At 49.0% G+C, this 23,982-nt stretch overlaps 1 protein-coding gene across 1 annotated transcript; it reads right to left on the reverse strand.

Moving 5' to 3' along the window:
• Positions 1-926: 926 nt before the first annotated feature.
• Positions 927-23,982, reverse strand: LOC128419953 (coiled-coil domain-containing protein 63-like). Its single transcript, XM_053401269.1, has 12 exons — positions 23,861-23,982; positions 21,967-22,081; positions 20,444-20,610; positions 19,004-19,193; positions 18,105-18,224; positions 15,789-15,970; positions 14,603-14,784; positions 11,292-11,509; positions 8,155-8,229; positions 6,398-6,590; positions 3,435-3,632; positions 927-1,244 (listed from the first exon to the last, which is right to left on the reverse strand). Exons 2-12 carry the CDS (start codon positions 22,003-22,005, stop codon positions 1,105-1,107), a joined length of 1,704 nt encoding a protein of 567 aa, XP_053257244.1. The 5' UTR covers positions 22,006-22,081; positions 23,861-23,982; the 3' UTR covers positions 927-1,104.

The raw sequence follows: 23,982 nt of genomic DNA on the forward strand, positions 1-23,982 counted from the left end.
TTGTTTTAGGACCAATCAGACTGCTGCATTTTGGATCCTATCTAACTCAGTACATAACATTTCCCTTCTGAGTGCTGCCAGGATCTTCCCATTGGCTAGCCCAGCCCCATCCTGATCCTCCTAGCTTCACTAATGTCATTGGAAGAAACAAAGAGATGCTCGGATAGATCCCTGGGTTTTCCCTGGCTAATGGACCCAGCCAATCTCCTGGCTGTGCAAAAGCCAAGCATTAAAAAGAAAAAAGAAAAATCAATATGCATTGCAGGCGCATCAAGGTCAAGGTGGACAGCTCTGTTCACGTATTTCTAGAGGGGAAAACTCCCCCTACTCTCCAGGGGTTGAGTTCAGTCAAATGTACGGCAGCACATCTCTCTCAAAGCAGACTTTGGGTAAAGGATTTTTTTAAAAAAAAAGGTTTTAAAAAAGGTTTAAAGAAATGTGTGGGTGCATGTGTGGCTCTGCCCCTATACTGCAAACAGAAGCAGACAGATGCTTGTATTTAGTAGCATAAGGTAAAGGTAAAGGGACCCCTGACCATTAGGTCCAGTCGTGGCCAACTCTGGGGTTGCGGCCCTCATCTCGCTTTATTGGCCGAGGGAGCCGGCATACAGCTTCCGGGTCATGTGGCCAGCATGACTAAGCCGCTTCTGGTGAACCAGAGCAGCACACGGAAATGCCATTTACCTTCCCGCCGGAGTGGTACCTATTTATCTCCTTGCACTTTGACGTGCTTTCGAACTGCTAGGTTGGCAGGAGCAGGGACCGAGCAACAGGAGCTCACCCTGTCATGGGGATTCAAACCGCTGACCTTCTGATAAGCAAGCCCTAGGCTCTGTGGTTTAACCCACAGCGCCACCCACGTCCCAATAGTAAAAATAAAACATTGCAAAGGTTAGAAAATTGCAGAGACTGTAGAAATGCAAAAGTCAAATTGTGTCCTTTATTAATAACCTTTTATGTTTACAAAAGAGAGCCCATTTTGGTACTCCATCCCATTTTGTATTTTTTAAAATATAAATATATATATATATACGCACATACATAGTCTATGAACTGGGCTGAGAATCCCTGGGCTTCCTGGCCGGGGTGCTTGCCTGCCTCCTCTTAGGGTATGGTGGAATACTTCTTCTTTTCTCGGCTGGCCTCCATTCTCTCCACCGAGTTTTTAAGCGATTTCATCTTCTCCCTCTCCAGGTTCTCCAGGATCATGGCCCGCAGGGTGCTGTGGTCCAGAGGACCCTCCACTGTTGGGAAATTCAAGGGGTTGCAGCTTAGAGGTGGAATTCACAACATTAGGCTTGGTTTTTAATTATAGCTTGCAACAAAACAGAATTTGAGCCTGGCCACCTGCTCCTCCTCACCCTCCGCCCAGGATCAAGCGTGCTTCAGATGACCAGTAAGACTCCCTCGTCCCCTTGCTCAGCTCGTCGTAAACTTGGGTCTTCCTTGGGAAAGATCAGGAAACGATCTGCCGGTTTGCCAACCTCTCACTTGCATTTCAGTTCCCCCTTTGCTAAACAGGACTGGTGGCAGCGGAGGCCAGCTGGCAGCAGGAGATGCTCTGGTGTTCAGGAGCATCTTTCCCTGTCCATGGAGACTATCCCTTCCTCACCACACTCTGGGATGGCCATGCAAGGCTTCTGGAAGGCTGCGGGTTGACTCACGAGCTGCCCAGAGGCATTGTGGGGCCTTCCCAGAGCCTAGTAAACAAAGTGGAGGGCTTGAAAACTCTTTCAGTGATGAGAAACCCCCGCAAGGAAAGAGCTTTTTAAGCTCTCCTCCTTGCTCACAGAGTTCTGGGATGGTCACGTGAGATCTTGGATGGCCTCTTCCCACTGTCCATTCTCCCCTACCCAGCTCTGCATTTGTTTGCTTGGTTGCACTAGCCAATGATCTCCAGGGGGCTAGGGACGAAGGTGAAAGCTGTTTCCTAGTTCTGCTGGATCTCTCAGTGGCCTTTGATACCATCAACCATAACATCCTTCTGGACCATCTAGAGGAGTTGGAAGCTGGGGGCACTGTTATACAGTGGTTCTGCTCCTTCCTCCTGGGCCGTGTCCAGAAAGTGGTGATGGAGGGTGAGTGTTCAGATCCCTGGGCCCTCACTTGTGGGGTGCCTCTGGGTTCTGTCCTCTCCCCCATGCTTTTTAACATCTATAGGAAGCCACTGGGAGAGTTCATCAGTGGGGCTGGGCTGGGTGTTCATCATTATGCGGATGATACCCAGCTCTACTTCTCTTTCAAATCAGAATCAGTGAAGGCTGTGTGAGTGAGTGGAGCCGGTTGGAGGATGGATGGCGGCGACATCTATCTGGACAAGATAGAAGTACTGTTTTGGGGGGACAGGAGGGGGCGGGTGTGGGAGACTCCCTGGTCCTGAATGGGGCAACTGTGCCCCTGAAGGACCAGGTGCACAGCCTGGGAATCATTTTGGACTCACAGCTGTCCATGGAGGTGCAGGTTAATTTTGTATCCAGGGCAGCTGTCTACCAGCTCCATCTGGTACGCAGGCTGAGACCATACCTGCCTGCAGACTGTCTCCCCAGAGTGTGCATGCTCTGGTTACTTCCCGCTTGGCCTACTGCAATGTGCTCTATGTGGGGCTACCTTTGAAGGTGACCCAGAAATTGCAACTAATCCAGAATGCAGCAGTGAGACTGGTGACTGGGAGTGGCCACCGAGACCATATAAAACCGGTCCTGAAAGATCTACATTGGCTCCCAGTACATTTTCCAAGCACAATTCAAAGTGTTGTTGCTGACCTTTAAAGCCCTCAACAGCCTCGGCCCAGTATACCTGAAGGAGAGTCTCCACCCCCATCGTTCTGCCCGGACACTGAGGTCCAGCGCCAAGGGCCTTCTGGCGGTTCCCTCCCTGCGAGAAGTGAGGTTACAGGGAACCAGGCAGAGGGCCTTCTCGGTAGCGGCGCCCACCCTGTGGAACGCCCTCCCATCAGATGTCAAGGAAATAAACAACTATCTGACTTTTAGAAGACATCTGAAGGATGCCCTGTTTAGGGAATTTTTTAATGTTTGATTTTATTTTTAATATTCTGTTGGGAGCCACTCAGAGTGGCTGGATAAACCCAGCCAGACAGGTGGGGTATAAATAAGAAATTATTATTATTGTTATTTGTCCCCCCCCCCCCGAAGAGCTGCAATTGTGCAAGTAAATCACATGTAAGCTGCAGGCAGAGTCGTAGCTATGGGGGAGCTAGCCAGGTTTTTTGCCCCGGGTGAAGCCTCCAGAGGGTTACCAGCCTGTGTGTGTGTGTGTACACAAATGCGTGGGATGGTGTTGGTACCAAACTGGGTCTTTGACCCAGGTGAAATAGAGCCTCGTTTCACCCCTGGCTGCAGGCCTGCTGCATATATTGAGAGCATCTAGAAACATTTTGCCTCACTGTCCTCTGCATCAGAGCCACAGTTACTTACAGGGCTCCAGCGTCTCTGCGAAGGGATCGACGCTGAAAGAAGGTGGCGCAATCTTAATGGTCTCCAGTTTCTTCAGGAAGGCAGAGCCGCCCAAAAAGGGGTTCAGCATGGGGACCGAATCCAGCTCCCCCTCCAGCTCCTTGTAACGCAGGAAAGATTCGATCAGCAAGAGGTCGTTGCTTTTCTTCTCCAGGATGCCTGCAGGGAGGAGACAAGTGGTGTACTTCAGGAGCGGTGCCGTATTGGCTGGAGGTCACTAGGGGTCAAAGACCCCTTGCTGTTTCTGTGGGAATGTTCAGAGTGGAAGGAGAGGATATATTGTTTATTAATATCCTTCCTAACTTGCGCTAGCAAGTTCCTTTATGTAGCAGAGTTACATTCCCCCTTTTCAGATGCACAGCAGATAACTGGTTGCAGGCTCGTGTGAGCCTCTCACTATTATACCATTCAACCTGTCTCAGATTAAATTGTACATTCCTGGTAAGTTCCCTTGAATCCCTCTTAAAAGAATAAAGACATGGCAATCTTATTCAAAGTCAACAAAAGAAGTTTACTCACATCAGTTCACAGTTGGATTCCTGAAGGCAGACTTAGCTACCAATATGTACATGTGGATCTACCCCATATGGGGGAATAATCCCAGTGCTGCTGCTAGCTGAGAGCTATCAGAGCAGTCCTAGCTAGAAGCTGGTCAAACGATGAAGGAAGTCAAAGAGAAAGAGGTGTGCTGCGTGACTTGTCCTTTTGTTACCTGGACAGGTAAGGTCACGCCCACCTTCTATCACATGCAAAAGGAAGGATGCTCCAGCCAGGAGGAACAGGAAGTTTTGACTGGCTGGACCAAACATTCCCTCGCATGTCTTCTCTAGCGTTACAAGGAATGTTGTACTTGACTGCCTCTCATGGATCACATCCCATAGTTCCCACAGTCGCCAGTGTCCTGGAGCTACAGAATCTGCATGCAAGGGAGTCTTTTTAACCACTGTCTTTCCCAAAGCTAAGCATGTAGGAGCACTGAAAATCACAAGTTGCTTCAAGAGAATGGCATGCAAGCTCCGTGTTGTACAATGGGACTTCACAGAAAATGCAGCTTAAGTTGCCCACTAATCATTTGCCCGCGCCTGTGCACAGGGAAAAGTAGATCAAGCTGAAAGGCAACACAAGCAGATCTGCATTGCTTCTTGCAATTGCTTCTTGCAATGCATCCACTATTATGATTGTACCATATTGGCCCAAATATAAGCCGCACCCGAATACAAGCAGCACCTTTAAAATTGATGGGGGGCAAGAAAAAATAAAAAATACCCCAATATAAGTTGCTCCCTTCCTCGCTGCTCCTGGCTGCATACCGTAAGGTCATAAATATAAGCCGCACTTTAACTTTTCGCAGTTCGAATTTGGAGAAACAGTGAGGCCAATGTGGCAATTGTAAGTTTACTTAACATGCATTGCATGCACACAAAAGCTCATACCAATAACTAACTCAGTTGGTCTCTAAGGTGCTACTGGAAGGATTTTTTTTATTATTTTATTTTATTTATTTTGTTTTGTTTCGACTACGGCAGACCAACACGGCTACCTACCTGTAACACATTTAACTTAACACACATTTAACTTGTGCCATTCTAACCATACATGGTTGAAGGCTGCTTGAAGGGCTGAAATCCCAGAAATTAAATGCAAGTAAGGCAGAAAGCTTAAACACTCTTTTTGGGATGGGTTTTCCTGGTCCATAAAAACCTTTTAAGCTCTCCACCTTAGTTGGGAAGCAAGGCCCTCTCTGAGCACAAGGTCTGGGATGTTCCTGACAGCCCCGCAAGATCTTGCAAGAACATCCTGGGACCTCCAGAAACAGCATGCAGAGAGCTCCATGCTCCCCAAGCAAGGCAGATAGCTTCAAACATCTTGCTAGACTAAAACTCCCATCATTTCTAGCAATGGGCCGTGCTGCCTGCTGGAGCTTCTGGGCAATGGATTCCAGCAACGTGGAACGTTCTTGCCCAATGGAGATTTCCAGGGATCTGGCCATAGCTCAGGGGCAGAGTGCCTCCGTGGCAGGCAGATGGTCCCAGATTCAAATCCTAGTGGCATCTCCAGGGAAAGATCCTGTGCCTGAAACACTGCAGAGGTGTTGCCAGCCCCGTGATGATTTTGGTGTCTGGTGTGCATCTGGGTCCATTGCAGAAGCAACCCAAGAGATGGGCCTGGTCTAGGGCGCCGTCTGGATATGGTCTGGATATAGTCTAAATATGATCTGAAGCTCAACATCAAAAAAACTAAGATCATGGCCACTGGGCCCATCACTTCCTGGCAAATAGAAGGGGAAGAAATGGAGGCAGTGAGAGATTTTACTTTCTTGGGCTCCATGATCACTGCAGATGGTAACAGCAGCCACAAAATTAAAAGACGCCTGCTTCTTGGGAGAAAAGCAATGACAAACCTAGACAGCATCTTAAAAAGTAGAGACATCACCTTGCCAACAAAGGTCCGTATAGTTCAAGCTATGGTTTTCCCAGTAGTGATGTATGGAAGTGAGAGCTGGACCATAAAGAAGGCTGATCGCCAAAGAATGGATGCTTTTGAATTATGGTGCTGGAGGAGATTCTTGAGAGTCCCATGGACTGCAAGAAGATCAAACCTATCCATTCTGAAGGAAATCAGCCCTGAGTGCTCACTGCAAGGACAGATCCTGAAGCTGAGGCTCCAATACTCACCTCATGAGAAGAGAAGACTCCCTGGAAAAGACCCTGATGTTGGGAAAGATGGAGGGCACAAGGAGAAGGGGACGACAGAGGACGAGATGGTGGGACAGTGTTCGCAAAGCTACCAGCATGAGTTTGACCAAACTGTGGGAGACAGTGGAAGACAGGAGTGCCTGGCGTGCTCTGGTCCAGGGGGTCACGAAGAGTCAGACACAACTAAACGACTAAACAACAACACAACAACAGGGCCCCGTCACTCACTGAAATACTGCATCAGGTTCTGATCTGTGATCTCCCCCGTCTCGCCCAGGTGCTCCCCGATCTTGGTGGCATCGCAGCCAGTTTTCTTGAACAGGAAGTCCACCGCCTGCTTCAGCTGGTCCAGGATCTTTCTGTTCTCTTTCAGCTTGTACTCATACAGGTTGGCAGCTTCCGTGGTCTTCTGCAGCTTATCCTGTGGGCCAAAGGAGAGGTGGTCAGGTGAAATATAATCGGAGTCGAGAGTGGATTTCATGCTCTTTATTCAGCTCATAGCGGTGAGGAGGAATGGAAGTTCCCCCAGAATGTCTGCTTTATATACATTATTTACACAATGGGCCGCACGTGATTGGCTAATTCCGGGATTCACCTGTAGCCAATCAGGTTGCGGATTTACTTCCACCTGGAACTGGATTGGGTGGCTCCTGTGGACCAATCAGACTGCTGCATTCTGGACCCTATTGTTCTAGGACCAATCAGGCTGCTGCCTTTTAGATCCTATTCAACTCAGTACATAACATCAGAGCTATTGGGATACTGCCAGGGAGACAGGGGCATTAGGCAGGCCCCCAGCTGGCTCCAGCCACTGGCCGGCAGCTGGACGATCACCAGCCTCCCTTGGAACAGCATCAATCAGTGACACAAGCCTCAGATACGTTTAGAGACCCGTGCACGCTCTATCAGCAGAATGTGTAAATCTTCTCACAGCAGAAGAGGCGGACAGAGCCATGTGTAAGCAGTATATTGGAGCATTTTATTCAGCAGCAGGAGCAAAGGAAAAAACATGTCTGCTTCCCTTCGTGTCCAGCAAAACAGCAGCAATACAAAAGCTATATACAAACGGAAGTTCCTAGACTGTGCTGGAAGTAAACAGGCATGTGACACACAACAGTCATGCCTGTTCCCTTTTAAGGTTGAGCTCCCGTTGTTCGGTTGCTGCTCCTGCCAACCAGCAGTTCAAAAGCACGTCAAGTGCAAGTAGATAAATAGGTACCACTCTGGTGGGAAGGTAAACAGCGTTTCCATGCGCTGCTCTGGTTCTCCAGAAGCGGCTTAGTCATGCTGGCCACATGACCCAGAAGCTGTCTGCGGACAAACGCCGGCTCCCTCGGCCTATAGAGCGAGATGAGCGCGCAACCCCAGAGTTGTCCGTGACTGGACCTAACGGTCAGGGGTAAAGGTAAAGGGACCCCTGACCACTAGGTCCAGTCGTGGCCAACTCTGGGGTTGCGGTGCTCATCTCGCTTTATTGGCTGAGGGAGCCGGCGTACAGCTTCCGGGTCATGTGGCCAGCATAACTAACCCGCTTCTGGCAAACCAGAGCAGCGCACGGAAACGCCGTTTACCTTCCCACCAGAGGAAGGTACTACTTGCACTTTGACGTGCTTTTGAACTGCTAGGTTGGCAGGAGCAGGGACCGAGCAACGGGAGCTCACCCCGTGGTGGGGATTCGAACTGCCGACCTTCTGATCAGCAAGTCCTAGGTTCTGTGGTTTAACCCACAGTGCCACCCGCGCCCCAGGCCCCCAAGAGAGTGGGGCCCTAAGCTATAGCTTGTTTAGCTTATATGTAAATCTGGCACTGTCTGCACTGACAGCAGCTCTCAACCCCTCCCAGGAGATGCCACTGGGCATTGAACCCGGGACACGCTGACACGCTGCCTTTGAGCTATGGGACTCGAAAGCCCCAAACATTGCAGCCTTTCCCCACAGCGACAGGACCCCCCAGGTCAGCCCCACATGTAGATGTGCGCCATTTACCTCCAGTTCTTTCAAGTTGCCGTGAGCGATGTCTTCCTCCTTCTTGTGCTCGGATTTCAGCTTGCTGATTTCATTCTACAGAACACAGAAGGGCACAAAGGGGCTCAGGCAGAGAGTCCAGAACCTTTCCCCCAAAAATTGTGAGGGCCATATTTTCTCATTGGTAAGTTTCCGGGAGCCCACATGCAGCTGGTGGGCGGGGCCAGGGGCAAAAGTGGGTGGAGCAACATACGTAGCTCCTCCCTTTATCCTATGTGTGTCGCTCCAACCGCACTAGATTTCCAGAAGTAGGGTGGAATCTAGGCACATATTTAAAAAATTGTGAAAGTGCTTTTTTAAAGAAAGGTTTTGAGAAATATATTGAATTTGCAACAGCTCACTATCGCCATCTAGTGTCGCATTTGTATAATGCACCTTACAACACACGTTTTATTTGCAGCTGTATAGCTGAGTCCTCGATCTCACTTCATCTGAAAGATCACATAAAATGTGAAAACTATTAGGTAAAGAAAAGTTGGAATTATGTGCCACCTGAGTGCAATGCTAGTCTTGAAAGAAGAAACCGTCTGTCGCCAATAGATATCCACTTATGCACGCAGGGGCCCAAAAGAGTTGGTGCCCCCTGCCTAGGCTGTATAATTATTAAAGACTGCAGGTCCATTAATGGAAATTAATGGGTATTAATGATAATATAGCATAGCTGGTGATTAATCAGAGTAAAATATTTTACTCCTTTGCATGCTTATAGTTTTTATTTATTTGTTTTATTTTTTCCCTTTCATCCTTTGCATGAATATGTATAAGCAAATGGAAATAACAAGATAAAATCTTTTAATGGATGGATTAATCAGAGAATTCTGTTTTTGTTCCTGTAGCTGTCGATGTTGCAGACTCCTTTTTAGAAGGAATCTGGTGCGCATTCCGGGATTCATGGCTGGGTGTTGGTGAAAGCATTTTGAGAGCGTACATCAAGTGGTTTGGTCCAACTCATAGCTGTCAACTTTTCCCTTTTCTTGCGAGGAATCCTAATCGGAATAAGGGAATTTCTCTTTAAAAAAGGGAAACTTTGACAGCTATGGTCCAACTCCCAACCAAAAGAGTAGCTGGTGGTGATAGAGAGGTTTAGCCATCTTGTAGTCCCTTCATTGGCTACATGGTGGCAGCAATGAGTCAATTTTAGCTCCTGAAATGTTTCTCTCACGCACATTCTTTATTTTATTATTATTGCAACTGATTTCTTAATCACCTCCCAAGCCACCATCTCAAGGCAATTTACACATAAAATAGTTAAAAACACTTAAAAACACACAAAAAAGTACGTTTAAAACAGTGTTTCCCAAATTTAGGTCTCCAGGTGTTTTTAAGACTACAACTCCCATCATCCCTGACCTGCTTCCTAGGGATGATAGGAGTTGTAGTCCGAAAACAGTTGGCGACCCAAGTCTGGGAAAGACTGGCTTAAAGCAAAACGAAAACCCTAACAAGTAGAGACTTGTAGACCCTCTTATCTAGCTGGGAAAACCTGTTAGAAGAAAAATGTCCTTGACTGCTTCCTGGGAGGTACAGTGGATGCTCAGGTTGCGAACGTGATCCATGCGGGAGGCACATTCGCAACCCGCAGTGCCGTGTCTGCGCACATGCAGGTTGCGATTTGGCGCTTCTGCGCATGCGCAAACCGCAATTTAGCACTTCTGCGCATGCGCGACCGCCAAAACCCGGAAGTAACCTGTTACAGTACTTCCAGGTTTCGGCGCGTCCGGAAAAAAACAACCTGAAGCGTCTGTAACCCGAGGTATGACTGTACAAGGATGGTGACTGGGATTGGCCGCTGGGACCACATAACACCGGTCCTGAGAGATCTGCATTGGCTCCCAGTACGTTTCCGAGCACAATTCAAAGTGTTGGTGCTGACCTTGAAAGCCCTAAACGGCCTCGGTCCAGAAGGAGCGTCTCCACCCCCATCGTTCAGCCCGGACACTGAGATCCAGCACCGAGGGCCTTCTGGCGGTTCCCTCACCCCGAGAAGCCAAGTTACAGGGAACCAGTCAGAGGGCCTTCTCAGTAGTGGCACCCGCCCTGTGGAACGCCCTCCCTTCAGATGTGAAGGAAATAAGTAGCTATCTTCTTTTTAAAAGACATCTGAAGGCAGCCCTGTTTAGGGAAGTTTTTAATATTTAATGCTGTATTGTTTTTAACAAACTCAGCCAGATGGACGGGGTATAAATAATAAATTATTATTATTATTATTATTATTATTATTATTATTATTATTATTATTAAGCAACCTGGTTCTGAGCTGCGCAGGGCCTTAGATGGCAGTACCAGCACCTTGACTGTGGCCTGGTAGCAAACTGGCAGCCAGTGGCAGACCCTCAAGCAACGTGTTGCATGCTGGTGGGCATTTGACTGCCATGTTCTGCGCCAGCTGCAGCCTCCATACCAAGCCAAGGGCATTGCAGCACTGTGTGGTTACCAGGGCATGGACAGCTGTGGCCAAGCTATTTCCATCCAGGAGTCACCAGCTGCACTGGTGGGGTACAGGATCAGGTTTAAGGTGCTGGTTTTAACCTTTAAAGCCCTTCACAGCCTAGGACCCTCGTACCTACGGGACCGCCTCTCCTGGTATGTCCCACGGAGGACCTTACGGTCTTCAAACAAAAACATCCTGAAGGTCCCAGGCCACAGAGAGGTTAGGCTGGCCTCAACCAGAGCCAGGGCTTTTTCGGCCGTGGCCCCAATCTGGTGGAACGCTCTGTCACAAGAGACTAGGGCCCTGCGGGACTTGACATCTTTCCGCAGGGCCTGCAAGACAGAGCTGTTCCACCAGGCCTTTGGCTAGGGCACAGCCTGACCCCCTCCTTTGGCAATATTCACAGAACTTTAGCCTAATGGTTGCCATCAATTTGAGTTGAATTAATTTTATAATGAAATGATTTTGGAATGTTGTACTATTTTATTGTTGTTAGCCGCCCTGAGCCCGGCTTCGGCCAGGGAGGGCGGGATATAAATAATAATAATATTATTACACAGCCCACTTGCTGCAGGATCAGCAGCCCAGAGCCCAGCCTGGGGAGCCAGGGCCAGAAGACCAGGGACAAGTGAGGGGCGTAGGAAGGGGGGGAGGGCAGAGAGAAGACCTGGACGTCTTCGATCCTCTTCTGCAGCCTCTCATTGTCATTGTTCAGTTCGGTGACGTAGCTGAAGTAGGCAAAGTTCTTCTCCTCCTTCTCAATGAAATCCTCCACCAGCAGGTCAATGTCCCCGTTTTCCGTCAGCTTCAGCAGTCGCATGTAGGCAACCTCGTAACTCTCAAAGCTCTCCCCCTTGGTCTTGGCTCGCTTCTTGGCCTTGAGAGCTAGAAGGGATTCAAGGGGGAGGGTTCATAAAATTGTCTCTTGCCACCTCAGTCTCTGAGGGGTGCAAGGCTCCAGGGGGTTCCAGGCACTTACCTAGGGTTCTGTCCAGGATCCCAGGTTGATAACACAGTAAGCATAGATAATTAAAAAGGAGGATTTATTGCCAAGACATAAAAAATAACTCTGGACGGCTCTAACAAACCTCTGGCATCATTACACAAGATGACCCTTCTGAAGATTCCTTCCGGGATCTACAGAAGATATTGAACTTACGACTTTCACGTCTCTTGTTTTGCTTCCTGTCTAGCAGCCCTCCCATTCACCGACTCTTTGGACTGAGTGGATCAGGTCCACCCTCTCCCTGGTCTGAGAGGCTGCCTCTGAGACTCTTCGTGCCTTTTTGTGCTTCCTACGAGCTTTGGCTGTGTTCTAGCCTGCTCTCAGCTACTGCCTTATCAGCTCACCCATCAAGGTCAGGAAAAGCAGCAGTCTGCCGCTGCCGGCTCTCCCCTGCCTAACATCTAAGTCTCCCTGTTCCTGGCTGCTTACTGCAGTTGGCTGCAAACCTTCACTGGGAGCTGGCTCATTCCTGACAGGTTAGTGTTTCCTTGCAGAATGTGGGACAGCAGAGACTATGGAGATATTTGGTTTATTTACACGTATATACAACCTGAGCCTAAGATAGAGGGGTTCATAGCATTAATACCCCAAGAAGGTCTTGCTTCTCCCATAGCCACAGGCCTGGATTTAAACAGAAATCAAGCATGGCTCTCACTCTCTGGCTTCTGCCTTTTCGGGCTCAGATCACACACACTCTTTGTCTTGGTCTTTCTCACCACCAGCCAGGTGAAGGAGGGGACCCACCCATTTGCCCTCCGGCACAAAGCTACTTCCTTCTTTATACAAAGGACCATACTTAGGTGGTTCTTATGCCCTTTGCCTGGGGAACTCAACAGCGGAATTCTCCATTCAATTTTGACCCTTGTTGGATCCAGGACCCCAAGAATTGCAGGAGACTCGGGCATCAAGCCAGCTAACTCGCTCCCACGGACTCAAAACACTCATGAAAAAACATCACTGCGGGATCACATTCACCCAGTGCTATACCAACTGCACTGGCTCCCGGTGGAGTCCAGGATCAGGTTTTAGGTGCTGGTTTTAACCTTTAAAGCCCTATACGGCCTAGGACCCTCGTACCTACGGGACCGCCTCTCCTGGTATGTCCCATGGAGGACCTTACGGTCTTCAAACAAAAACATCTTGGAGGTCCCAGGCCACAGGGAGGTTAGGCTGGCCTCAACCAGAGCCAGGGCTTTCTCAGCAGTGGCTCCAATCTGGTGGAACGCTCTGTCGCAAGAGACTAGGGCCCTGCAGGACTTGACATCTTTCTGCAGGGCCTGCAAGACAGAGCTGTTCCACCAGGCCTTTGGCAAAGGCACAGCCTGACCTCCTCCTTTGGTAATTCTTCACAGAACTCTAGCCCAATGGTTGCCATCAATTTGATTTGAACTGATTTTATAATGAATTGATTTTAGAATGCTGTATCATTTTACTGTTGTTAGCCGCTCTAAGCCCAGCTTCAGCTGGGGAGGGCGGGATATAAATAAAATTTTATTATTATTATCATCAATTGCTCAACCCACTAAAAGGCAGCAATTAAAGAGCTGAAATTTAAAGTCATGGAAGCTGTGGTGTCAAGCAACCAAACAGGCCGGGATAAGAGCCAGTTTCATGACTGCACCGTGACTGAATACCGCCCACAGGATCCGTCCTCTCGCTTTCAGCAGCCAGTGTGTTCTGCTTCACACATTCAGGGGCCCAAAGGCTGAGCAACGCTAAAATATACAAAGCAGACCCTAACAGCAGAAATTTTAAATCTATTCTTTTCATAAATACAGGAGTGTCTTCAGCAAGCCTTTAAATCATAACTTTAAAGTATATTGTTGTAAGAATTCTAAAGTCCCAAATATAAAATAAATGTTTATAAATGTACAAGGCAAACACACACACAAGTATATAAACCACGTGTCTGAAATAGTACAGGAGATCAATCCTGAAGCCATTTTGACTCTCCCAAATCGACCTCAATATATTTGTCTGCAAGGAGGAAGGAAATGGGGAAAACCTTCCCTTTGTCTTTTTGCTTACAAATCTTGTCTGAAGGACGTATTTGTGTAAGGTGAGCCCATGACCTGGATTCAGGAACTAAAAGTATTAACCATCACAAAAGAATGGCCAGGCTGCCCAGGTAAAGCAATCAGTGACCATTAACAGGTATCCTGGCAAACAGGATTTCTGTTGTAGACCGCCTCCTTCTGTGATGTATGTATGATGTTTTTTGGGGTGGTCTTGAGCTACGGGGTGGGCAATTTCAAAAGTCTTTAGAAGGGCTTGCACACCATTGTTCTGGGTTCCTCCTCCCTCCTGCTTGTAGTGAGTGAGGACCCTGTTGCAACAGATCAATAAAGATCAGGCTTACTAGCTGCTTTGCTACTCAATATTCTCTGGTTGGCCTCTGTTATTTTCTCCTACCAATAGGGAACCTACGTAAGGAGTCCATATGGGCTCTTGGATACCCCATAAGGGGAGGAAAGGGCAGATTTTTGTTTACAACAACCCCTAACCCTAACCCCTAGCCCCTAACCCCTAACCCCTAACCCCTAACCCCAACCCCAACCCCAACCCCAACCCTAACCCAACCCCAACCCCAACCCCAACCCAACCCAACCCTAACCCAACCCCAACCCCAACCCCAACCCCAACCCCAACCCCAACCCTAACCCTAACTCAACCCTAACCCTAACCCAACCCCAACCCCAACCCTAACCCTAACCCTAAACCCTTAACCCTTAACCCTTAACCCTTAACCCTAACCCTAACCCAACCCCAACCCCAACCCCAACCCCAACCCTAACCCTTAACCCTTAACCCTTAACCCTTAACCCTAACCCAACCCCAACCCCAACCCCAACCCAAACCCAAACCCTAATCCCTAAACCCTAAACCCTTAACCCTTAACCCTAACCCTTAACCCTTAACCCTTAACCCTTAACCCTTAACCCTTAACCCTTAACCCTTAACCCTAACCCTACCTTCTTCCTTTTTGGCCTGCTCCTCAAATTCTGAGCGGTCAACCGACTTGATGAGCATGAAAGCCTTCAGCTTGGTCTCATGGTTGTAGATCCGCTCCAGCTCCCGAAACTCAATGTTGAACTGCGCGATGTCCTTGCAGCGCCGCTCCTTCATTGCAGAGATCCTGGCAAGAGCCTCCACCCTAGAAGCGGGCAGAAGTGGTGGTGATGGGGAAATCATGGAATCAGAGTTGGAAGGCGTCCCCAAAGGTCATCTAGTCCAACCCCCAGCAATGCAGGAAAATGCATGTTCAGAAATAGGACAGGAACACAAGGATGCTGCCTTTTACAGTCACACTACTGACCATAGCTGTCAAGCGTCCCTTATTTGGCGGGACAGTCCCTTATCCCAGCGCCATGTCCCGCTGCTGTCCCTTATTGATAGATGTCCCTTAAATAAGCTACTGAAGGTAATGGGGCCCTTTCTATGTCCAGATGTCCTTTGTCAACAACAAATTGTTGCTGTTTTTTTGTCTTGAATATATGCTATATGGTAATTTATGGACCTAATAGGTATCTAAAGCCATTTGCATGCAACAAAATATGTATTTTATCAAAGTAATTGTTGATCCCTTCTTTTGGCTGCTGATCCCTTATTTTCGAAGCTGTTGGTCCCTTATTTTCAAATCTGTAAGTTGACAGCTATGCTACTGACCCATCTGGTTCAGTGTTGTCTACTGGTTTTTGAATTATGGTGCTGGAGGAGACTCTTGAGAGTCCCATGGACTGCAAGAAGATCAGACCTATCCATTCTGAAGGAAATCAGCCCTGAGCGCTCACTGGAAGGACAGATCCTGAAGCTGAGGCTCCAATACTCTGGCCACCTCATGAGAAGAGAAGACTCCCTGGAACAGACCCTGATGTTGGGAAAGATGGAGGGCACAAGGAGAAGGGGACGACAGAGGACGAGATGGGTGGACAGTGTTCTGGAAGCTACCAACATGAGTTTGATCAAACTGCGGGAGGCAGTGGAAGACAGGAGGGCCTGGCGTGCTCTGGTCCAGGGGGTCACGAAGAGTCGGACACGACTAAACGACTAAACAACAACAACGACTGGTAGCATCTCTACGGGGTTTCGGGTGGGGGGCGGGGCGGATCCCAGGATTTGAACCTGGCGGGATTTGAACCTGGGACTGGCTGCTCTCACCTTTGCTCATAGGCTTGCGTCGATTGCTCAATAGACAAGTCCATTGTCTTCCTCTGCTGCTCTAGCTCTTTGTGAAGCCGGGAGTAGATGGTATCGAAGACAGACTTCCGGCACTGGAGGTTTTCTATCTCCTCGCGGAGTTTGGCATTGGTGATCAGGATGGTGTCAAAATAAACCGTGAGCTGGAAAGAGCAAAATAAGGAAGGGGTTGAATCCTGACAAGACAGAAGTACTGTTTTGGGGGGACAGGGGGCGGGTGGGTATGGAGGACTCCCTGGTCCTGAATGGGGTAACTGTGCCTCTGAAGGACCAGATACGCAGCCTGGGAGTCATTTTGGACTCACAGCTGTCCATGGAGGTGCAGGTCAATTCTGTGTCCAGGGCAGCTGTTTATCAGCTCCATCTGGTACGCAGGCTGAGACCCTACCTGCCTGCAGACTGTCTCACCAGAGTGGCACATGCTCTGGTTATCTCTCGCTTGGACTACTGCAATGCGCTCTATGTGGGGCTACCTTTGAAGGTGACCCGGAAACTACAACTAATCCAGAATGCGGCAGCTAGACTGGTGACTGGGAGCGGCCGCCGAGACCACATAACACTGGTCTTGAAAGACCTACATTGGCTCCCAGTTTCCGAGCACAATTCAAAGTGTTGGTGCTGACCTTTAAAGCCCTTAACGGCCTTGGTCCAGTATACCTGAAGGAGCGTCTCCACCTCTATCGTTCTGCCCAGACACTGAGGTCCAGCACTGAGGGCCTTCTGGTGGTTCCCTCGTTGCGAGAAGCCAAGTTACAGGGAACCAGGCAGAGGGCCGTCTCGGTAGCGGCGCCCGCCCAGTGGAACGCCCTCCCACCAGATGTCAAAGAGAAAAATAACTACCAAACTTTTAGAATACATCTAAAGGCAGCCCTGTTTATGGAAGCTTTGAATGTTTAATAGGTTATTGTATTTTAGTGTTTTGTTGGAAGCCGCCCATATTATTATTATTACTGTCCTAAACTGCAAAACCTTCTTCCTGCAAAGAGGTGCTGAACCACCTCGGCATAAGTCTGTGCCGTCTCGAGGAATAGTCATGATTTTAGATTGGGTGTTGTTTTTTAATATGTTTACTTTGGCTGGAATTCGAGGGCACATCCCAGGAAGATGTGAAGCAGAGGTAGCGAGAGTTGTGACCCACAGAGAGGGAATGTGGCTTGGGGAGAGACATGAGGGCCAGAGAGGACCTTGGAGGGCCACATTTGGCCCCTGGGTCTGAGGTCCCCCATCCCTCCCACCCAGTTTTTCTCTCCACTCTCAGCATCCTGTGCCACTGAGATCTTCTGGGGATATTGTGCAACATTTTCTCCTCCTTGGGATTCCCCCCACCCGCAAAAAATAAATAAATGGGTCCTTCTACAAATCCTGGGGTCCCTGCAAGACTGCTGGTCCTTCCCTCGTGTGTGTGTGTGTGTGTGTGTGTGTGTGTGTGTGTGTGTGTGATGGCCTGGGATTCAGACTTGGATGCTGAACCTGAGGGATCCCAGCCTGCACAGGATTCCCCGCCTCCTGAACCAGCTGAGCCAGGGCTGGGGCTTGAGCCTGAAGGGTTCTCACCTGTGCTGGATCCTCAGGTGCAGGCATCAGCTGAGTCTGCTCTGGCTCCTGAGGTGATGGAGGACCCATTGCCTGCAAGTGCTCCACTCTCAGCCCCATCAGAGGACGCTGAGGTTGCCTCTGGGTCCAGTAACCCTCCAGCCTCTCCTGAGCTGCAGAGGCTCAGGGCAGAGAGGCAGAGGGACCTAAGTTCCCGCAGGAGGAGTGCTCGCCGCCAGGCCAGGAGAGGCGAGTCACCAGAGGATCGGGGCTGCCCTATGCCTCGGGGCAGATAAAAGCCGGGAGCAACATTGTTGGTTGCTAGTTCCTGCCTGAACCCTGTCCTGCTTTTCTGCCAGAGCTCCTGACCCGCCCTGGCTCCCTGCTTGCAAGCCTGTTCCTTCACCCGACTCCCTGCCTTGCACCCAGCTTCAGCTACTATGGACTGCCTCCACATTGCACCTTTGACCACGGACCGGACTTGGACCTCGCCTCTCGGGTAACCCACAGGACCAGCACAGTGTGTATGTGTTGCAGAATGCTCCCCTGAAGCTTGGGAGCAGAATATAAACAGTTCCCGCTGCTTTTAACTGGGTTTATAATGTTTGTTTTTTGCGGGGGGTGAGATTATTTCATTGCCACCTCCCCGAGGAGGCAGACTCTGGTTCTCAGCAGAGGCAGAAGGTGTGGGACTCAGGGGGGGGGGGGCTGGACCAGCAAAGGCGGGGGGGGGGCACAGCTCACGTGGTGGAGTCGGTTGTCCAAGAGCTGGATCTGCTTCTGCAACCACCTGCCATCATACTCCTGCCTCATTTTGATGACAAGCATTTTCTGTTTCTTAATCTTGTTCTCCAGTTCTATGATCTGAAACAAAAGAGATCCATGAAGACCTTTATATGAATAGCTCGGGCACCAGTTTACCCACGAGGTCGCTTCACCCCATAGACACCCACTTTTTGGTGCCTCCCCCCCCAGCATTTCTGTTTAGACAAGTCTATACAGACACATCAAATGTTGCTGCTGCTGTTCCGATCTGTTTTTATTTTTTCAAAAAAAAAATCCACAGTTATGTATAATAAATATAACTTAGAAAAAAGAAAAGAAAACACACAAAAGAAAACACAATACAGTACTAAACAAGAAAAACAAAAAAGATGGAATCTTAAACACATATCCCTTAAAAACCCAATTTCTCTTACATTGTTAATTGACTTCCTCAGATCCCTCCCTTCTGAATTTCATTCTATCTGCATATAACAGCTCTCCAATATCATTCTTAATCTAAAATTATTTCCAACTATTCACTATCTTATTCTCTTTTCTTACTGTTCTAAATTCAATTTAAGGTAAAGGTAAAGGGACCCCTGACCATTAGGTCCAGTCGTGACCGACTCTGGCTCTGTAAACCGCTTCTGGCATGTCAAAGTGCAAGTAGATAAATAGGTACCACTCCGGTGGGAAGGTAAACGGCGTTTCCGTGCGCTGCTCTGGTTTGCCAGAAGTGGCTTAGTCATGCTGGCCACATGACCTGGAAGCTGTACGCCGGCTCCCTCGGCCAATAAAGCGAAATGAGCACTGCAACCCCAGAGTCGGTCACGACTGGACCAGACCTCACACCCCTCTGGACATTTCCCACCATGCACCTTGTCATCCAGTTCTGAGATCAAGGCCTTGGTGGCTCTGATGAGGGCGTCGTATTCGTCCTTGGTCTGCAAAAGGAATTTAAGCTCCATGCAGTTGCGGTCGTCGATGAAAAGGTTCCGAGGCGACTTGGTGAGGCTCAAAAGTAAATCGATCTCGCCGTGCTCTTGTTTCAAGGCGTGGATTTGCCTCCTGCGGCAGAGGAGGGAAAGAGGTTAAGAGTGCGCATCCTCACATCAAACACTGCACAGATGCACCAATGGAGGCCCACAACTGAGCCGTGCGTTTGGTAATACTTCTCCGCACAACGGGACACAGGTGCAAGGGGGGTGGAGTTCACCTACATGGCTTTGAAAGGAGATGGGGTGGATCCGTAAAAAGTGGCAGCCAATGGCCATCAGGAACGAAAGCAGAGCCGCCATGTACAGTGCGCCTCCAATACTGGACGCTGGAACCAACTCATAGTGGGAGGCTATTGTCTTAATGCCAGTGGGCATCGGAAAGAGGGGGTCTGGTCCGGAAAAGGGGTCTGGGGCTGGTGATATTGATCTAAGTCAACATGGCAATATGTACCACAGACCTTCCTTCAGCCCCAAACAGAACAGGTGCAGAATGGTGGTTAAGGAATGTGCACTATGGGAAAGAGGGAGGCGAGTTCCCAAGGAGTTGTTGGGAAAAGGAGCCGCCACTGTGCTGAGATTGCTTTTTCTTTAGGATATTTTTAAAATGTCTTAATGTTTCCGTAGCGGGACGCAGGTGGCACTGTGGGTTAAACCACAGAGCCTGGGACTTGCCGATCAGAAGGTTGGTGGTTCGAATCCCCGCAACAGGGTGAGCTCCCGTTGCTCGGTCCCTGCTCCTGCCAACCTAGCAGTTTGAAAGCACCTCAAAGTGCAAGTAGATAAATAGGTACCTCTCCGTTGGGAAGGTAAACGGTGTTTCCGTGCACTGCTCTGGTTCACCAGAAGCGGCTTAGTCATGCTGGCCACATGACCCGGAAGCTGCATGCCGGCTCCCTCGGCCAGTAAAGCGAGATGAGCACTGCAACCCCAGAGTCTGTCATGACTGGATCTAATGGTCAGGGGTCCCTTTACCTTTACCTAATGTTTCCATAGTTTTTCTATAGGAGAGATTTTTTATTTTCTTTTTTTGTCAATAGCGTATCCACAGTGGTCATTAAAGCTTCTGGCAGAAACCGTCATGTAATTCCATGTCCTTCATCAGATGGGAGCCATGACAGGTGGGGATTGGGGCAAAAAAACCCACGGATTTGGCACCTTTGCCTTTGAAAAGCAAGGGCTATACTCCTGGGGATAGTTCCGAGGGCCAAACAGGGAGACCTGGGGTCCGCATTTGGCCCCTGCGCCTGAGCTGCCCCACCTCTGGTCCCTGTGGCCGTCCCTTCATGTGGCCGCCCCCTCGCAAAACTCTGCCCCACTTACTCCTGCTGGAACAACTGCCGTTGAGTCTTGATGCCAAAAGACTTCCGATTCTCCACCATGATCCGGAACTGTTGCTGCAGCTTCCTCAGCTCTATCTCGGCCATCATCTCTTTCTCCTTCTCCGTGTAGTCAGAGTTCTCGCTCCTGGAGCGGGATTGTTTCCGGCGCTGTGGATCGGGGCGGATCAGAAGGGGAAAAGAGAGGGGAGTGGGGTCTGTTTTAAGCTCAAAAGGCTCAAACCTCCCTGTCCATGGAGGTGCAGGTCAATTCTGTGTCCAGGGCAGCTGTTCATCAGCTCCATCTGGTACGCAGGCTGAGACCCTACCTGCCCACAGACTGTCTCGCCAGAGTGGTGCATGCTCTGGTTATCTCTCGCTTGGACTACTGCAATGCGCTCTATGTGGGGCTACCTTTGAAGGTGACCCAGAAACTACAACTAATCCAGAATGCGGCAGCTAGACTGGTGACTGGGAGCGGCCGCCGAGACCACAGAACACCGGTCTTGAAAGACCTACATTGGCTCCCAGTATGTTTCTGAGCACAATTCAAAGTGTTGGTGTTGACCTTTGAAGCCCTAAACGGCCTCAGCCCAGTATACCTGAAGGAGCGTCTCCACCCCCATCGTTCTGCCCGGACACTGAGGTCCAGCGCTGGCGGTTCCCTTGCTGTGAGAAGCCAAGTTACAGGGAACCAGACAGAGGGCCTTCTCGGAAGTGGCACCCGCCCTGTGGAACGCCCTCCCACCAGATGTCAAAGAGAAAAATAACTACCAAACTTTTAGAAGACATCTAAAGGCAGCCCTGTTTAGGGAAGCTTTGAATGTTTAATAGGTTATTGTATTTTAGTGTTTTATTGGAAGCCACCCAGAGTGGCTGGGGAAGCCCAGCCAGATGGGTGGGGTATAAATAATAAATTATGATGATGATGATGATTCCTATATATCTCCCACCAACAAAAGCCATTTGATGGGGCTGAAGCATAGCAGGTGCCCTACCCTACTGGGAATCCCACAAGCGTCTGGCCCCCTGGCCCCAGCTTCCAAAATCCCAGCAGAGAAAGAAAGCATCTTCATATTTGGGCAGTTTTAAAACAGCAGCAGCAACAGTGGAGATACCAGTGGAGAACTCAGGGGGGAGGAAACAAAACCATCTTTTTCTGCTGTCAGAGAGGGAGACCAGCTGACATCCTTTGGAAGAGAGTTTCAGAGCTCTGGGGCTACGAGAAAAAAGGCCCTGCATCCCACAGCAACCAATCCATTTAAGAGTTGGAACCTGAAGTTGCCTGATCTGAAATTGTGTGTCAGGCATGTAACCACAGCCCAGACCAGCAATTATGAGTAAAACCAAAACGAAACCCACATGTGGAAACGGCCTCAGTAAAAGAGAAAAAAAAACACTGGTACCAATGTCATCTTTTCAATATATTGTAAGATGTTGGTGACAACCTGGGCCCATCAATAAATGTGCCGTGTAATTAAACACAAGATGTCTTCAAGAGTCATTCCAGAGCAGTCTAAGAGTTACCAAGGTAGTTCCAGTCGCCATTTTAGTCGATGCCTTCATTCTCTCTCCTGTTGATGTCAGTCGCCTCCGTCAAGCAAAACGAAGGTAATATGTTTCTTGAAGGAAGACCTGTGCCCTGAAAAGAACAGCAAATGTACATTCGGAAGCGAGACCCCACCAGCAATTGCTCCATCGTACTGGCAAATTTGGTCCTCGCCCCCTTTCCTCTGCTTCCCTTAAGGCGAAATCACCCCAGATGGCACTCCCAGCTTAATAGGAGAACATTTTCCTGATGGCATCACAGAGCTTGTTCTCCTTCTATAATGAGGGGGTGCAACAGATGGCTCAGCTTTGTCCAACCCATTCAGGACTTGGGTTTCCATAGAAATGACAAGAGAGCACGTACTGGTGGGGGCACAAACCTTCTTCTTGCCATTTCTATGGAAACCGACCCATTCCAAGCGGGTCAGTCTAGACATTTCGTTAGGTCTTGGCATGAAGGAGTTGCAAGGTTGACTAACGTTTGCCAAGCCCAGAATTTGGGAGCAGGTGAGAGCAGGGTGGGATGGGTGTGTCATTTAGTCTATTTACACCTGAACTTGGGTGGCGTTGTGGGTTAAACCACAGAGCCTAGGACTTGCCAATCAATAGGTACCGCTCCTGCGGGAAGGTAAACGGCGTTTCCGTGCACTGCTCTGGTTCGCCAGAAGCGGTTTAGTCATGCTGGCCACATGACCCGGAAGCTGTACGCCGGCTCCCTCGGCCAATAAAGCGAGATGAGTGCCGCAACCCCAGAGTTGGCCACGACTGGACCTAACGGTCAGGGGTCCCTTTACCCTTTACCTTTACATCAGGTACTGCCCACACACTTCCAAGCACCGTTGGAGTCTCATGCCAGTGTGGTGCAGTGGTTAGAGTGTTGGGCTAGGACCTGGGAGAAACCAGGGTTCAAATGAAGCTCACTTGATGATCGGGGGGGGGGGGATGTCAGTCGCTGCCTCTCAGCCTAACCTAGGATGTGGGGATTAAATGAGGAGTGTGAGATGAAGTGGATGGACTATCCTGAAAAGGGCTAAAATGACTGGAAGAACCAGAAATCAGGAAGACCTAAATTTTAATTAGGGATGGGGAAAATTTCTAATTTAGTCTAAAAACCATTGTAAACATCTAAAATCCACCTGGGCCTAGGGGGCGAAGCCCAGACTCACCAGCCCTAATGAAGAGGTTTAATATGCTGTAAACCGCTTTGAGATTTTTTTATTAAAAATACAAAGCGGTATAGAAATAAATAAATAATCGTTAGCAGGGTTGGAATAACACTTGTAGTTTAATGGTGAATTTTGGACATAAGGGAGATGTAAAAGATTTGGATTATCATAAAAGATGCAGGAGGAAATGATTAAGAATAGGACCCCCCAAAGGGGAGGAGGGAAGTCCAGCAGATGGATATGTGATTGTAAAACTTTAATCTGAAAAATCAAACAAATAAATTTATTTTTTTAATTTAAAAAAAATGAGGAGGGGGAGAACCATGTATGCCACCTTGAGCTCCTGGAAGAAAAAAGTGGGATATACAGTAAATGCAATACCTGTAAATTAATAATAATAATAATAATAATAATAATAATAATAATAATAATATAAAAAAATATGCGTCTCTCATTTCAACTGCACTGACCCCTTGGTTCCACTCTCCCGCCTGCTTTTTTTGCAGCATAGAAACTGTAAAGGGGCAGGGACCTTAGCTATGCTGCTTTGGAAAGAAGCCTGAATATCGATCACATAAATAGGGGGGAAATTAGGAGAGGCTTGATGGGGAAAGAGGGCTCAGATGTGATTGACAACAATTATTTGGACAAGCCACAGGGGGAGAAGGAAGGGAAATAACGGAGCCTGGGCTAAGTAGAAGCCTCACTTTCCTCCGGGCACCAGCCGCAGCGCTGCCTCCCTTCTTCTGCGGGACAGGATCTCGCAAGCGTCTTCTTCTAACCGCCGCGCAACTTGCGCGACGGCGGACTCCTCTACCTTCCTTTCAGA

Source organism: Podarcis raffonei, chromosome 8, assembly GCF_027172205.1.
Source record: "Podarcis raffonei isolate rPodRaf1 chromosome 8, rPodRaf1.pri, whole genome shotgun sequence".
Taxonomy (NCBI): domain Eukaryota; kingdom Metazoa; phylum Chordata; class Lepidosauria; order Squamata; family Lacertidae; genus Podarcis; species Podarcis raffonei.